This window comes from Ovis canadensis, chromosome 1 (assembly GCF_042477335.2).
Source record: "Ovis canadensis isolate MfBH-ARS-UI-01 breed Bighorn chromosome 1, ARS-UI_OviCan_v2, whole genome shotgun sequence".
Lineage (NCBI taxonomy): Eukaryota > Metazoa > Chordata > Mammalia > Artiodactyla > Bovidae > Ovis > Ovis canadensis.
This window is the reverse complement of record NC_091245.1, coordinates 262,489,150-262,504,118: the sequence shown is the minus strand read 5'-3', so window position 1 is coordinate 262,504,118 and position 14,969 is coordinate 262,489,150. Positions and strand designations below refer to the sequence as shown.

The 14,969-nt window shown below is 37.3% G+C and overlaps 1 protein-coding gene across 2 annotated transcripts in view; it reads left to right on the top strand.

Moving 5' to 3' along the window:
* Window positions 1-14,969, top strand: part of BRWD1 (bromodomain and WD repeat domain containing 1) — a 123,636-nt gene that overhangs the window by 52,739 nt on the left and 55,928 nt on the right. For both annotated transcript variants that reach the window (XM_069565506.1, XM_069565516.1), the window contains exons 18-20: window positions 1,088-1,273; window positions 7,506-7,689; window positions 10,818-10,911. In XM_069565506.1, coding sequence (XP_069421607.1) covers window positions 1,088-1,273; window positions 7,506-7,689; window positions 10,818-10,911 — 464 coding nt within the window. The remainder of the gene's footprint in view (window positions 1-1,087; window positions 1,274-7,505; window positions 7,690-10,817; window positions 10,912-14,969) is intronic.

The following is a 14,969-nucleotide window of genomic DNA, read 5'->3' as shown; positions in this document are numbered from 1 at the left end:
TTCTAATCAAAGTCTTCTTATCCTTTTTAGATTAGGGCTCCACTTCTGCTTTCTTAGCTTTTTTTTTTTTTGACAGTCATCAAAAAAGCTTCAGTGATTTTTATTTAACTCTTTTAAGTTCTTCATTGATTTCCGTAGTAAAATGGAAATGTTATCTGAGATACAAGGGACTCTAACTCATGTAGTAGGATAGAGTCTTCTTTTTTTCCCTGAAACAGTATGACATTTTTCAGTTTTTCATGTGTTACTGTGGATGCAAATATACATGTATATCTTTGCATTCTTTTTGCCTGATACCCTATTCATTTCAGTTTGTTAGAATTCTGCTTATAAGCTGGTGTGGTTGGAAGGTCTGTGTTCTGTGCTCAAAGAAGATGTATTTTATGGTGGGAGGACAAGGAAGGAATTGTTTTTGTATGAAAATGTTAGTGTCTTAAGTACATTTCAAGACCCCACAACTGTCTAGCACTTTTTCTCCATTTACACTAAGTATGACTGTGTTAAATATCTCTGAAAACGTATTATTTGAAAAATAAAGAAGCAAAGACACTTAAAAAAATCTGATTTTATATCTGAAGAATTATAGCTGGAGTTCGGAGTGGTCATTTGCTGTAGGCCAAAAAGGTGTTACTCACTCTTTTTTATTTCTTAAGACTAAAGAAATGCCAGTGCTTTTCTCTACATCAGAGACTGAGCTGCATAGAAAACTCAGAGGTATATAATGAAGTCCAGTTGATTCTTTGTTGATCTGTTATAGTCAGAGACCTTGGGAAATAAGATTTTAATGAAATGTATAAATAAGAGGCATTGATCTGAAACAGAAAAACAAGATTTTCACTGAAATGTATTTTCCTCTACTTAGACAGATTTCAGACGCTCTGTTGAGGTTTTTGTGGTACTTAGTACTATAAAGTTGGTTTTGAATCTTTTCTCTAACTTAATTAGTTGTGAAAATAAAGGCTATCTTTAATGATTATTTTTGAAAAACAAGTCTTCTGACAATTGCTAATGTAATTTTAACTTGTTGAAAGTTTTTTTTCCATCTTGGTATATATTATGATGTGATATTCATTCATTGAATTTGCAGGTGATGGAGAGGTAATAGAACAAATTATAAGCCTGCAAACCAATGATAATGGTGAACGAAGCCCAGAGCGCAGTGTCCTGGATGGAATGATAAGACAGTTGCAGCAGCAGCAAGATCAGAGAATGGGAGCAGGTCAGGAGGCTGTTCCAAGTGGACTTTCAAATGGGGAAGAAACACCCCGAAGAGGTAAGAAATATAGCAGAGGTATTTTGCCTTAACATGGCTAGATTGAAATTGATGAATAAATGAAGTCATTGTCCCCTGCATCCAGTGTGAAAAACTTTTCAGTATAAAAGCAGTATGCTAAGCAGTATACCTTTACAACTTTGAGCAGAAGTCTGGAGGATAGCTTTATTAGGTATGGTTGAAAGACTAAGAAATGAGCATAAGAATTTCAGGTACTTTCAAAGTACCTGCTCTAAAATAAGAGTATTTACAACATTATATTAAATTGTGTTGAGTTAAAAAGGGAACAAAAGTGTTTTCTAAAGGAACATTAGGTTTCCTTTTTATATAATCTTTTAAAAAGTTAATTGATTAGAGCCCTAATGTTTCTTATAGAATCAGAAAGCTTGCAGTGAATTTCAGGGCAAAGTACTTAATACTGGAATGTGGTAATAATTATACTAATGGAAATAATCTAGAAGAGATGGGTGATATGCAGCTGAATTCTGGGAAAGTTAAAACCTCTTTTTGAGTCCATAAAATGCTATAGAAATTCCTGTCTCTTTATTGCTCTGTGCTCTGTTCTGAACAGTTTCTTCAGTTCTTTCTGCCATTTCACTCTTGCTCTCTTTCATCTAATCTGCCTAGACTTTAGATTTTTTGTTTTTTATTTTGGCCACATGACCAATGGGATCTAGTTTCCTGGCCAAGAATCAAACCCAGGTCCTCAGCAGTGAAAGCACAGAGTTGTAACCACTGGACTCCAGAAAACTTGGAGAGCTTTAGAGTTTTATTTGAAATGACTGTTAGGTCCTAAAGTTTCATTAATTCTCTTTAAAATTAGTGCATTATACTTTAAGTTTTACTTCTTTTATATATCTAGTTGTTTTGGTTTCTAGCAGCACAGAATCGGGTCTGTCAAAACTTTGTTCTTGGAACCCCTGGTCATTGAGTGACTGAGACTCCATGCTCTTAGTGCAGGGGGCCTGGGTTCGATCCCTGGTCGGGGAACTAGATCCTGCATGCTGCAGCTAAGACCAGCTGTAGCCAAGTAAATAAGTAAATACTTAACAACAGCAACGAAACTCTCAAATTTTGTTATTGACATAGTCTTATCATTGGTGCACAGATGCTCTTCTTTTTCTTTTTTTCAATCATAATAATAATGCACATCTTTAATGTGGTCCTGCCCTATTTCTGTCTCCCAAGATGACAATTCTTTTGATCCTTCCTTTGCATTCTAAAAATAGACCTGACATTCTTAAATGTATTAATAAAAAGCTTTTGTTTTGAAACTTTATAAAAAGGTTTATAAAGGGAACTTTGTGTCTGATTCTTTGTGACCCCAGGGACTGCAGCATGCCAGGCTTCTCTATCTTCCTATGTCTCCCAGAGTTTGCTTATAATTCATGCCCATTGAATTGGTGATGCCATCCAACCATTTTATCCATCTTCTCCACCTGCCCTCAGTCTTTCCCAGCATCAGGGTCTTTTCCAGTGAGTTGGGTCTTTGCATCAGGTAGCCAAAGTATTGGGACTTCAGCTTCAGGAATAGCCCTTCCCATGAATATTCAAGGTGGATTTCCTTTAGGATTGACTGGTTTGATCTCCTTGCATTCCAAGGGACTCTCAAGAGTTTTCTCCAGGACCACAATTTGAAAGCATCAATTCTTCGGCGCTCCACCTCTGTGATCCAACTCTCACATTCATACCAGACTACTGGAAAAACCGTGTAGCTTTGACTAGATGGACCTTTGTTAGCAAATTGATGTCTCTGCTTTTTAATATGCTATCTTCCAGGGAGGACCGTCTTTTAATTTCATGGCTGCAGTCACCATCTGCAGTGATTTTGGAGCCCAAGTAAAAATCTGTCACTGCTTCCACTCTTGTCCCATCTATTTGCCATGAAGTGATGGGACTGGATGCGATGATCTTACTTTTTTGAATGTTGAGTTTTAAGCCAGCCTTTTCACTCTCTTCTTTCACCCTTGTCAAGAGGCACTTTAGTTCCTCTTCACTTTCTGCCATTAGAATGCTATATTTTTAAGATTAATCAGTTATTGCATTGGATTAATTTTGACTGTTGTGTACTCTATTGTATGCCTATATCTGATTTTATTCATTCATTCTCTTGATAGGTTTTTGGGTACTTTGGAGAGTTTGCTAATCTCAAACATTGATATTAACAGTCTTGTATGGTTAAAAGTTGGCTTAAAGCTCAACATTCAGAAAATGAATATCATGGCATCTGGTCCTATCACTTCATGGCAAATAGATGGGGAAACAGTGGAAACAGTGTCAGACTTTATTTTTGGGGGCTCCAAAATCACTGCAGATGGTGATTGCAGCCATGAAATTAAAAGACGCTTACTCCTTGGAAGAAAAGTTATGATCAACCAAGATAGCATATTGAAAAGCAGAGACATTACTTTGCCAACAAAGGTCTGTCTAGTCAAGGCTATGGTTTTTCCTGTGGTCATGTATGGATGTGAGAGTTGGACTGTGAAGAAGGCTGAGCACCGAAGAATTGATACTTTTGAACTGTGGTGTTGGAGAAGACTCTTGAGAGTCCCTTGGCCTGCAAGGAGATCCAACCAACCAATCCATTTTGAAGGAGATCAGCCCTGGGATATCTTTGGAAGGAATGATGCTAAAGCTGAAACTCCAGTACTTTGGCCACCTCATGTGAAGAGTTGACTCATTTGAAAAGACTCTGATGCTGGGAGGGATTGGGGGCAGGAGGAGAAGGGGATGACAGAGGATGAGATGGCTGGATGGCATCACTGACTCAATGGATGTGAGTCTGAGTGAACTCTGGGAGTTGGTGATGGACAGGGAGGCCTGGCATGCTGCAATTCATGGGGTCGCAAAGAGTTGGACACAACTGAGCGACTGAACCGATGGTTCTTATATACACTTGAAATAATTTCTGTCTCTGGTAATTTTTTCCTAAATTTTAGAGCAGGTTGGAGATACTGTGAACTTTATCCCTTCAGACATGATTCTGTATCTTCCAAGAACCAGAAACATTTTTATATGTTCATAATACAGTGATCATAGGTCAATAAATTTTATAATACTATACAGTATACAAACTATAAAATACTACTACCTAATGTACAATCTTCCTGTTTCCTCACTTGTTCCAAAATTGTCCTTCAGGGCTTTTTAAAATTTTAGGATTTAATCAAGCCTTGGTTGTTGTGTGTAATTATTACTTCTCCTAATTTAGAACAGTTCCCTCATGGCGCTGGTACTTATGAGAGTTTAGGTCTGTTACTTCACAGATTTTCCCTCAATTCCCTGAATGTGTCTCATTAGCTCATAATTGGATTCAGGTTCAACATTTTAGGCAAGAATACTGGAGAAGGAAATGGTAACCCACTCCAGTATTCCTGCCTGGAAAATGCCATGAATGGAGGAGCCTGGTAGGCTACAGTCCATGGGGTCGCAAAGAGTCGGACAAAACTGAGCGACTTCACTTTCTTTCTTTCTATAGTTTCGTTTGGAGAAGGAAATGGCAACCCACTCCAGTGTTGTCTCCTGGAGAATCCCATGGACAGAGGGTCCTGGTGGGCTACAGTCTGTGGGGTTGCAAAGAGTCGGATGCGACTATGCAACTAACACAGAAGTTCGCATGTGTGCACGCACGCACCCACGCATGCACACACACACTGCATAGTTGCTGCTGTGTTTATCTCAGTGCATCAGAGCAAGTGACTCAAGATATGTATGCATTCCTCTGCACACCTTGCTTTTTTCCTTTACAGTATATTCTAGAAATCACTCGTATCCATTCATAGAACTCTTCTTCATTCCTTTTTATAGCTTCATAGTATTCCACTGTGTGGAATAACCATTCTGTGTAATTAATCTGTTTATGGTCACTCATGTTACTTTTCATACTTTTCATACGAAGTAACCTGTGCATGTTTTCTTCAAGTTGTTGCAGAATAATGCTGTGACTTGGGCAGTTAAATTTAGGATTTAGTTTTAGTTCTAAATGCAAAAAGTGTTTCTTAAACATCAGTATGTTTTAATACGAATTTTGGATTAATAGCAGGCTCACTTAGTGTCATTTTTAATAGATGAAGTATAGTATGTTGTGCAGTACAAACTGGTTCACATTTGATCGGTAAACAGAATGTTGTATGTCGAAGAGTGCAGAAGTTGCATTCACTCGTATTTGAATTTTATCCTAGGCAAGGAGAGCTGGTGTATTTGAAGTAAAATTTAATAGCCTCCTTCAGTTCAGTTCAGTCACTCAGTCATATCTGATTCTTCGCGACCCCATGGACCACAGCACCCCAGGCCTGCCTGTCCATCACCAACTCGTGGAGTTTACTCAAATTCATCTCCATGGAATCGGTGATGCCATCCAACCACTTCATCCTCTGTCGTCCTCTTCTCCTCCTGCCTTCAATCTTTCCCAGCATCAGGGGCTTTTCAAATGAGTCAGCTCTTTGCATCAGTTCAGTTCAGTTTAGTCTCTCAGTTGTGTCCAACTCTTTGCGACCCCATGAACCGTAGCACGCCAGGCCTCCCTGTCCATCACCAGCTCCCAGAGTCCACCCAAACCCATGTCCATCGAGTCCATGATGCCATCCAAGCATCTCATCCTCTGTCTTCCCCTTCTCCTCCTGCCCTCAGTCTTTCCCAGCATCAGGATCTTTTCAGATGAGTCAGCCAAAGTATTGGAGTTTCAGCTTCAACATCAGTCCTTCCAGTGAACACCCAGGACTGATCCCCTTTAAGATGGACTGGTTGGATCTTCTTGCAGGCCAAGGGACTCTCAAGAGTCTTCTCCAACACCACAGTTCAAAAGCATCAATTCTTTGGTGCTCAGCTTTCTTCACAGTCCAACTCTCACATCCATACATGACCACTGGAAAAACCATAGCCTTGACTAGACAGAACATTGTTGGCAAAGTAATGTCTCTGCTTTTTACAGGTGGCCGAAAAGTATATAGCCCCCAGTTAGTAGCAGGGTCCTCTTCATTCTTGCTTTTTTTTTTTGGTTTTTTTAACTTTCTCTTTTTATTTTTTAATTTTTATTTTTACTTTATTTTACTTTACAATACTGTATTGGTTTTGCCATACATTGACATGAATCTCCCACGGGTGTACATGCGTTCCCAAACATGAACCCCCTCCCACCTCCCTCCCCATAACACCTCTCTGGGTCATCCCCGTGCACCAGCCCCAAGCATGCTGTATCCTGCATCAGCAGATGAATGGATAAGAAAGCTGTGGTACATATACACAATGGAGTATTACTCAGCCATTAAAAAGAATACATTTGAATCAGTTCTAATGAGATGGATGAAACTGGAGCCGATTATACAGAGTGAAGTAAGCCAGAAAGAAAAACTCCAATACAGTATACTAACACATATATATGGAATTTAACTTTCTTAGAAAAAAAAATTTTTTTTTTATTTGAGTATAGTTGCTTTACAACATTGTGTTAATTTCTCCTGTGCAGCAAAGTGAAATAGCTATACATATAGATATATCCCCTCTTCTTTGGAATTTCTTTCCATCTAGGTCACCACAGAGTATTGAGTAGATAGAGTTCCCTGTGCTCACTCTGTATTTTAAGGAAACAAGTACTTGCCTGGGCTTCTGCCCCGCAACCCCTCTGGGTAGTCTCCATCCTTTGTGAGTTCCAGCTCCTGGGAGGTCACTCTGCCACCTCCTGTGTCTGCTTGCCCAACTCTGCACAGGCTCACGGCCCAGTGTTGTCCGCATTGCCCTGTTACCCACTCCCCTAGCTCCACTTCAGGTGTTGCCAGCATTTCCCCACTTCACAGTTTTGTGAATTTTTACTAATGGTCTCGGGCAGGCTGCCTGCCTGAGTGGCTTAGATTATCTCTTTAGGTCATAAATAATGTTTGTTATTAGAGCTCTTATTATCAAACCACCATAGTTTGAGACATCTATTTGCATTGCTGATTTTTCCAGAAAGATAATAGCTTGCAGTTTTGAGGAAGGCAAGGTTTTTAGGACTGCAAGTATAACATTATTATAGAAAATGCTTGTAACATAAAATTCAGAAAGTCTAGTAAAAATGGAAAATGATGTTAATAGTCATGTTCTGTATTCAACATTTTGGTTTCAGTCACATTAAAAATTTTTTTCCAAAGGTTTTTCAGTACATCTTTTTATTTTGGTTTGTATCATATTAGGAGGAACGTGTATGCATATTAGATTGAAGTTTGTTTTGCAGTCATTCTTTACAACTTTTTCATAGGTTTTAGAAGACTAAGCTTAGACATCCAGTCTCCTCCAAATATTGGTCTGCGTCGTAGTGGACAAGTGGAAGGTGTCCGTCAGATGCACCAGAATGCTCCACGCAGTCAGATGGCTACGGAGCGTGACCTGCAGGCTTGGAAGCGAAGAGTGGTTGTTCCAGAGGTACCACTAGGCATATTTAGGTTTGTTTTAGGATATCTATTAATATTGTTTATATCTATGAAAATATATCTATATGGTTATTTACACATAGTTAAATTTTTAGTGGTATAAATAATCATATACATATATTTTAGTAATGGGTTGGGATATATTTTAATTGTGGTAGGAAAATGTCAAAATTGTTCTCTAACTTTTTACTGTGGTAAATTTTTTCATAACTCACTTTGTTTCATCTACATAAACACTGGCCTTTTCTTTCTTCAATATTATTTTGAAGGATGTTCAGACTTACCATTTTGTCCAAAAGTTTATCAGTATGTATTTTATGAAGATAATTCCTTATCTTAAAATAAAACTATAAGTGCCATTGTCATATCTTAAGAAGAAATGAACAATTCCTCAATAGAACCAAATAGCCAGTGTTCAGATTTCCAGTTGTTTCAAATGTCATATTTGTAGTTTTTTTGTGAGATTATTGCATAAGTGGTAAAATTCCATCAGAAGGCACATAATTTCCTTTTTTTTTTTTTTTGTGGTGGTAGCAGGTGTTGATGCTGACTACCCTAGATGCATTAATTCTTTAGAGATTATAAAAGTGATATTTCAGCTCTGAGTTTTTTATTATCTTGGATACTTCTAAACAAAAATTTACCCACTTCTACTATTTGATCATCCAGTAGTAAAGTTTTTTACAAAAAAACAGGATAGATGCTTGCTCATTTTGCTTTATTTGCCTACAAAATAAAAATTTATTCCTTTCTATCCTAGAGAGGCCAGTTTGTGTGTGTGTGTTTTCACTGTATTAATCATACTACTGTGATACAGCTATTTCTTATGTCCTTACTGATATTTAAGTTTATCCATCTCTGGCCAGGAGGAGCTTCTGCAGGTTGGCCCTGGAGTCCTTTTGAAATGACGTAGTACCCTTGCATATCGTCTTTGATGTCAGGCATGACAGGGTTACAGGTTCATTTTGTAAATTTCTTTACCTAGACCTAGGATCAGTCTTTCTTCTTAAGTAGCCCTATTCTCTTTTAGGGAGAGATGATATCTCCTAAGTATACTATGGGTGGTAGGATTTTCCTTGTACTGAATTGTATTGTATTGATTTTCAAGTTACCAAAATGGAGGCAGCAAATACTATTTTTGTTGATATCTAAAACCTTTCAGCATTCTGTCATGTTTGTGTCTCTTAATAACTAATACCTTGAAGATAATTTTGTGTAAGTTTTCATGTGTTTAGCCAGAAGAGTCAGTGATTAGTATTTTATGATACTTCTGTTTTATACAGTGAATTTAAGAATGCTTATAAGTGTACAATAAACTGGTAGAAAGCAAAACCTGAAATTGGGATAAGAAATACAAAAAATCACCACCATGTATGTAGTATGCTATAGTTAAGCCTTAAAATTTGTCTTGAGTTGCATGATCATGTCATTTTGCTATACTTTTTGTTGTCAAAATCAAGGGAAGCAAAGAGTTATCAGAAATGGAAGTCCTGAAGAATAGTTCTTTAAACAAGCATTTCTTTAGTTTTTAAAAAAAAAAATTTTTTTTTTATTTTTGGTGGTGCTGTATCTTCCTTGCTGTGGGCAGGCTTTCTGTAGCTGTGGCAAGTTGGGGCTACTCGTCGTGGTATGTAGGCTTCTCCTTGCAGTGGCTCCTCTTGTTGCAGGGCGCAGGCTCTAGGGCACAGGCTCCATAGTTTTGGTGCATGGGCTTGTTTGCTCCAAGGCATGTGGAATCCTCCTGGCCCAGAGGTTGAATCCTTGAGTCCTCTGCATTGGCAGGAGGATTCTTAAACATTGTGCCACCAGGGAAGTCCCAGAATTTCCTGGGTTGGAAAGATCCCCTGGAGGAGAGCATGGCAACCCACTCCAGTATTCTTGGCTGGAGAATCCCATGGACAGAGAAGCCTGGCGGGCTACAGTCCATGGGGTCACAAAGAGTCGGACATGACTGTAGTGACTTAGCATGACATGGCATGGTTCTGTTTACGGCTAAAGTTCAGGTATATAGTTTGTCTTAATCCAATAAATAGAAATTATGTTCATTCTAAATGAATGAGTGAATCACATATATATATTTTGTGATCTTTCATAATGTTACTTTTCTTAGCTGACCACCTCACATAGGTGTGGAATCACGCACAGTTGAACATGGTACTTTTGAAGATCTAGAATGTTCCTTTGCTTTATTATTGATTGAAAATAAATCGTGTGTAGTGGTTCACTGTCAAAACAAAGGGAGGTGTACAGGTATAGGGTACAAGTTTCATTTGGCTACAGGTTCCTTAAATACACATACTGCTGGTGAAATTGATTACTTGTGAAGGGGAGTCTGATTTAGAACTCCCCTGTAGATGATGTTTGGCTGTCATATGAGTGTGGGCTGCAGATGTATCTTGAGAAAAAAGTGATTTCCTTGGAAATCAGTCTTTGTCTTTATATCATTTATGCTTATACTCATTTCAGTGTTCACTTATATCTTAGAGCATGGGTGCAAAGTCAGTTTTGAAACTTTTCTAGTGGAATTTTAATGTGAGCACACAAAGCATAAAGCCATGTTTTCAACAATGTTCATATCTGAGAAAAAAGACATTTAGTTCTTGAACTCTTCTAGTTGTGAAGAAGGAAAATGATCTTCATTGCCAAAGACCCCTTGTTCTGAAATTGGTCACAGCAACATTATGAATTTTCTTTTGTGTCAAGTGAGTGAAATATAGGTGATTAAACGAAACAGTAACATTGCTGTTCTGGTTTCTGGAAATTATAAAATGAGAACTGTTAAGTTTGGAGAAGGATTCTGCCCTTATTTTTTCTTTAGAGAATAGAATTGCAATTTTGAAAAATCGTAGGTACATTTTGAGTAGCTAATGTGAGAGATCCTGTTCAAATTGGTCCTCATAGGGCCAAGCAGAACATAAATGAATATTTCTGTGTTAGATACGAAAAATAGGACCTCCTAGTTGCCTGTAAGATATTGTTTATATTAAGTTCCTTGCAAACTTCTGTTTGACTTAAATTTTATTATAACTTTAGGAATTAATTTAAAAAATAATTTATGATTTCCAGACTCTTAATGATTTTTTTCTATATATATCCTTTATTTATCTGCAACTAATATAACTGGGTACTTAAATTTGTAGGAAGTTGGAAGACTTCAGAATAGAGAAAGGTGAACAAGAAAGAAATCTTTATATAATTGGAAGAAAGAGGAAGACTCTCCAGTTCTCACAAAAGGTAACCTGAATTCCATTTTCTTAGGAATAAACAAATTAGAAATTGAACTGAAATTTATAGTTTTCTTTTTGATCAATGTGAATATTGGTAATATTAGTCTTCTGTTAGGAAAAGTGGCTTGAAACTTACAGGAAGTAGCCCAATGGCTGAGAATGCTGAAGAATTCTAGGGAATTATTGTCAGGACTTCCCTGGTGGTTAAGTGGTTAAGACTCCCCATTCCCAATGTGGAGGGTCTGGGAGGCCTGGGTTCAGTCCTTGGTCGGGGAACTAAGACCTGCATGCCTCATGGCGTGGCCTAAGAAGAAAAAAGAAAATGATTACACTCTTAATAATCACTAGAACATAATGAGCCCATCAAAAGCATTTTGTTTCCATTCTCAATCACTTCTCCTTTCTCCTGAAGGTAATCAATTATTTGACTTCTAAAGATGCTGGTTAACTTTTGTTTTTTTCTGATGTTTTCTCAAATCATGCATTTATTAAAAATCTTAGGTATGTGACCATGCAAAGCCCAAACTCACTTGAGAAAAATCTTATTCCTTAATGTTTAATTGCTCATTTTAGATTTTCATAACTATCATATATGAAGCATTAGCAAGTTAATGGAATTTACACAAAATAGCAAGATAAGTGCTAGAAAACTGTGTTGAAAAATGGTTGTGTTTGCAAGGTATTCTGTTTCAGTTGATCATTTAGTCTTGTATCCATATCGTGAGAAATGGCCTCTACGTGCCTGGCTGCCACATTCACTGTCTTGATGCCACATAAACAGTGCCTTTGTTTATGACTTGGGCTTTGAGAATTCAATAAAAGCTGTTTCTATCTTATTATTTAATTTAAAAGTAATTCTAGTCATTACTATGTAAAGTACTGAAAAGAAAATGTTGACTATCTGAATGAGTATATCTTCAGCTTTAGTTAGGGTATTTCCTCTTGAAAAAACTTTAAAGTTAAATTTAACTATAATTTTTAAGAAATCAATTTTTTTTGATTGTTCTTGCTGAAAAAATAAGTTATGAAAGATTTTTAAAAATTTGATTACAGTGCTATTATATATTCATAGAGGGCTTCCCTGGTAGCTCAGCTGTTAAGGAATCTACCTGTAATCCAGGAGACCCCGGTGTGATTCCTGGGTTGAGAAGATCCCCTGGAGAAGGGATAAGCTACCCACTCTAGTATTCTTGGGCTTCCCTGCTGGCTAAGATGGTAAAGAATCCGCCTGCAATCCGGGAGATCCCAGTTCAATTCCTAGGTCAGGAAGAGCCCCTGGAGAAGGAGTAGACTACGCACTCCAGTATTCTTGGGCTTCCCTGCTGAGTCAGATGGTAAGGAATCCACCTGCAATCCTGGAGACCCTAGTTCAATTCCTAGGTTAAGAAGAGCCCCTGGAGGAGGTCATGTCGACCCACTCCAGTATTCTTGCCTAGAGAATCCCCATGGACTGAGGAGCCTGGCAGGCTAGAGTCCACGGGGTCACAAAGAGTCGGACACGACTGAATGACCAAGCATAGGACAGCACATATGTTCACAAGTTTCTAATTTGGGTATGTAATTTGATATTTTACAGTCAAATTACATCAAAAATTTATTCAAGAAACAGTTACAAAGTTAAATGCAGAGAGCTTTTAAAGTTCTCAATCAAATTTTTGTTTCTAGCTATTTTAAACCCTGTATTGGACAAGAAGGCTAACACTTTAAACCTTAATCTATTTATATACAGTTTCATGGATACGTATATAGTACATAAATGCTTATGTGGTATCTGTGGTAATAGCAATTTTGAGGGGGAAAATGAGAAAGTCAAGTTTTTTACAGGGTAATGATAATGTGAAAAAGGATAAGAAACACTGATCTTAATGGAACCATACAGTATGTATATGTAATATTTTGTATCTGGCTTGCATTTGACCTTGTGAGATTTATCTTTGTTGTGAGTAGTTGCAGTTCAGTTGTTTTCATTACTGGATAGTATTCACACAATGAGCATATTGCTGTTTAACTTGTTCTTAAAGGACATTTGGATTGTTTTCATATTGTGAATAATAACTTAGGAGTACTGCTAAAACATTTTGTACATATTTCTTGGTATCCGTGTATGTATTTCTTTTGAGTATATGCACTGGAGCAAAATTATTGGAGCATATAATATGTGTGTATTCAGCTGTAGTAGTTAATGCCACACGTGGTTTCAAAGTGATTGAACTCGTCTATAAGGAAGGTGAGATGTATGTTAAAATATCACTGTAAGGTGAGATGTGTGTTAAAATATCACTGTTTGTAGATGTCTTTGATACTGCTTGTTTTTTATGTAGTTTGAAGCTATGTCATATGGTGTGTACGTGTGTACATATTTAGAATTTTCCTTTTTCCTACTGAATTGAACCTTTTATCATTATGAATTTATCTGTAGTAGTGCTTTATTCTTCAGGTTCTTTTACAGGAATGTAGCTGTGCTAGCCTTCTTTTGGCTAGTGTTTGCATAGCATGTTTTTATACTTTACTTTCCGTCTCATTTTCTCTTTTGTTTCTAGGCTGTTTCTTGCTGTCCTGATTTTTTTTCTGACTGAATATATTCCATTTAGTTCTCTGCAGCTCTCTGTGTATAATCTGCTATTAAATTTGTGTTCTTAGTTTTAGTTATTATATTTTTTTCAGTTCAGAATTTTCCATTTTCTGAAGTTCTCATTATTTCCTTGAAAATTAGCCCTAGTTATTTAAAAAACCCATTTGATTATTTCAGTATCTTACTCCCCTGTTGATGCGTTTCCATTCAGTATTGATTTTTTTTCTCATTTTTTTTACAGTTACATTTTCTTTGTTGCCTATGTTTTATTTATTTATTTATGACTGCTCTGGGTCTTCATTGCTGCACGTGGGCTTTCTCTAGTTGCGGTGAGTGGGAGCTACTCTCTAGTTGTGGTGTGCAAGCTTCTCATTGTGGTAGTTTCCCTTGTTGCAGAGCACAGGCTCTAGTGTGCGCTTCAAGTAGTTGTGGTGCACGGCCTTAGTTGCCTTGCAGCATGTGGAATCTTCCTGGACCAAGGATTGAACCTGTGTCCCCTGCATTGGCAGGGGATTTCTTAACTGCTGGACCAGGATATTTCTTGGTATCCGTGTATGTATTTCTTTTGAGTATATGCACTGGAGCAAAATTATTGGAGCATATAATATGTGTATATTTCACCAGGAAAGTCCTGTTCCCTGTGTTTTTTCATTGAATGTTAGAGGTTAGAGATGATTTGAAGCCTCGGATGGTTTTTACTCCCCAGAGCGTGTATGATTTGCTTCTCGTAGGCTACCTGGGCCACTTTCAAGCTTGTATCACCTTAACCCAGACAAGGATGGACTTTTAGTTCCTTGGGATTACTGTTGATCTGTAGTTTACTTATAGTCTAGATTGTAGTCCTTTGGGCTAACAGCCAAAGCTTGAGGTGCTCGCCTATATATAGGAGACTCTGGATTGCAATTTTTGTTAGCTTAACTCAAGAATTTAGTTGGTCAGTTTTTTGCTTATCTGTTAAATCTTTCAGCTTCCTCTTCCAGAGTGAAAATCTAGGGTTCTTTTACATTGCTGATAACTTTTTTGTGTGTATTAGTCTTGTAAATCTTCATAGACTTGTTAGATATATAGGGCCCTCAAACTTTTTAAAAAAATTGTATTTTGACAGATTTTCTTGTTCTTAGTGGTAGTTTTTTGGTCCATCTGATTTACATATTCTTAGTCATGAAATTCATTAATAGAAATTGTTGCTCTAACCAAAAAAAAGTACTGGCAGATTAAGGAAAGAGTTGTTTTAAAATCATCCAGGATATGTTGATAAAACACCCTCATGGTTATAAACAGATGGCACTAACATGAAAATTGATTTGTGTATCAGTTCTGGGAATATATACTTTAACGGAGTGCTTTCACATATATGACTTTGGTGTTTAAGGAATAGCATGCTCCTCCCCCCTTCACCCCCACTGCTGCTTTTTCAATCTAGCTATTTTACTTGGCTGATTTTAAACGATTACTTAATTATTTTGTTAATTAAAAAGTATTAAAAAAATTCA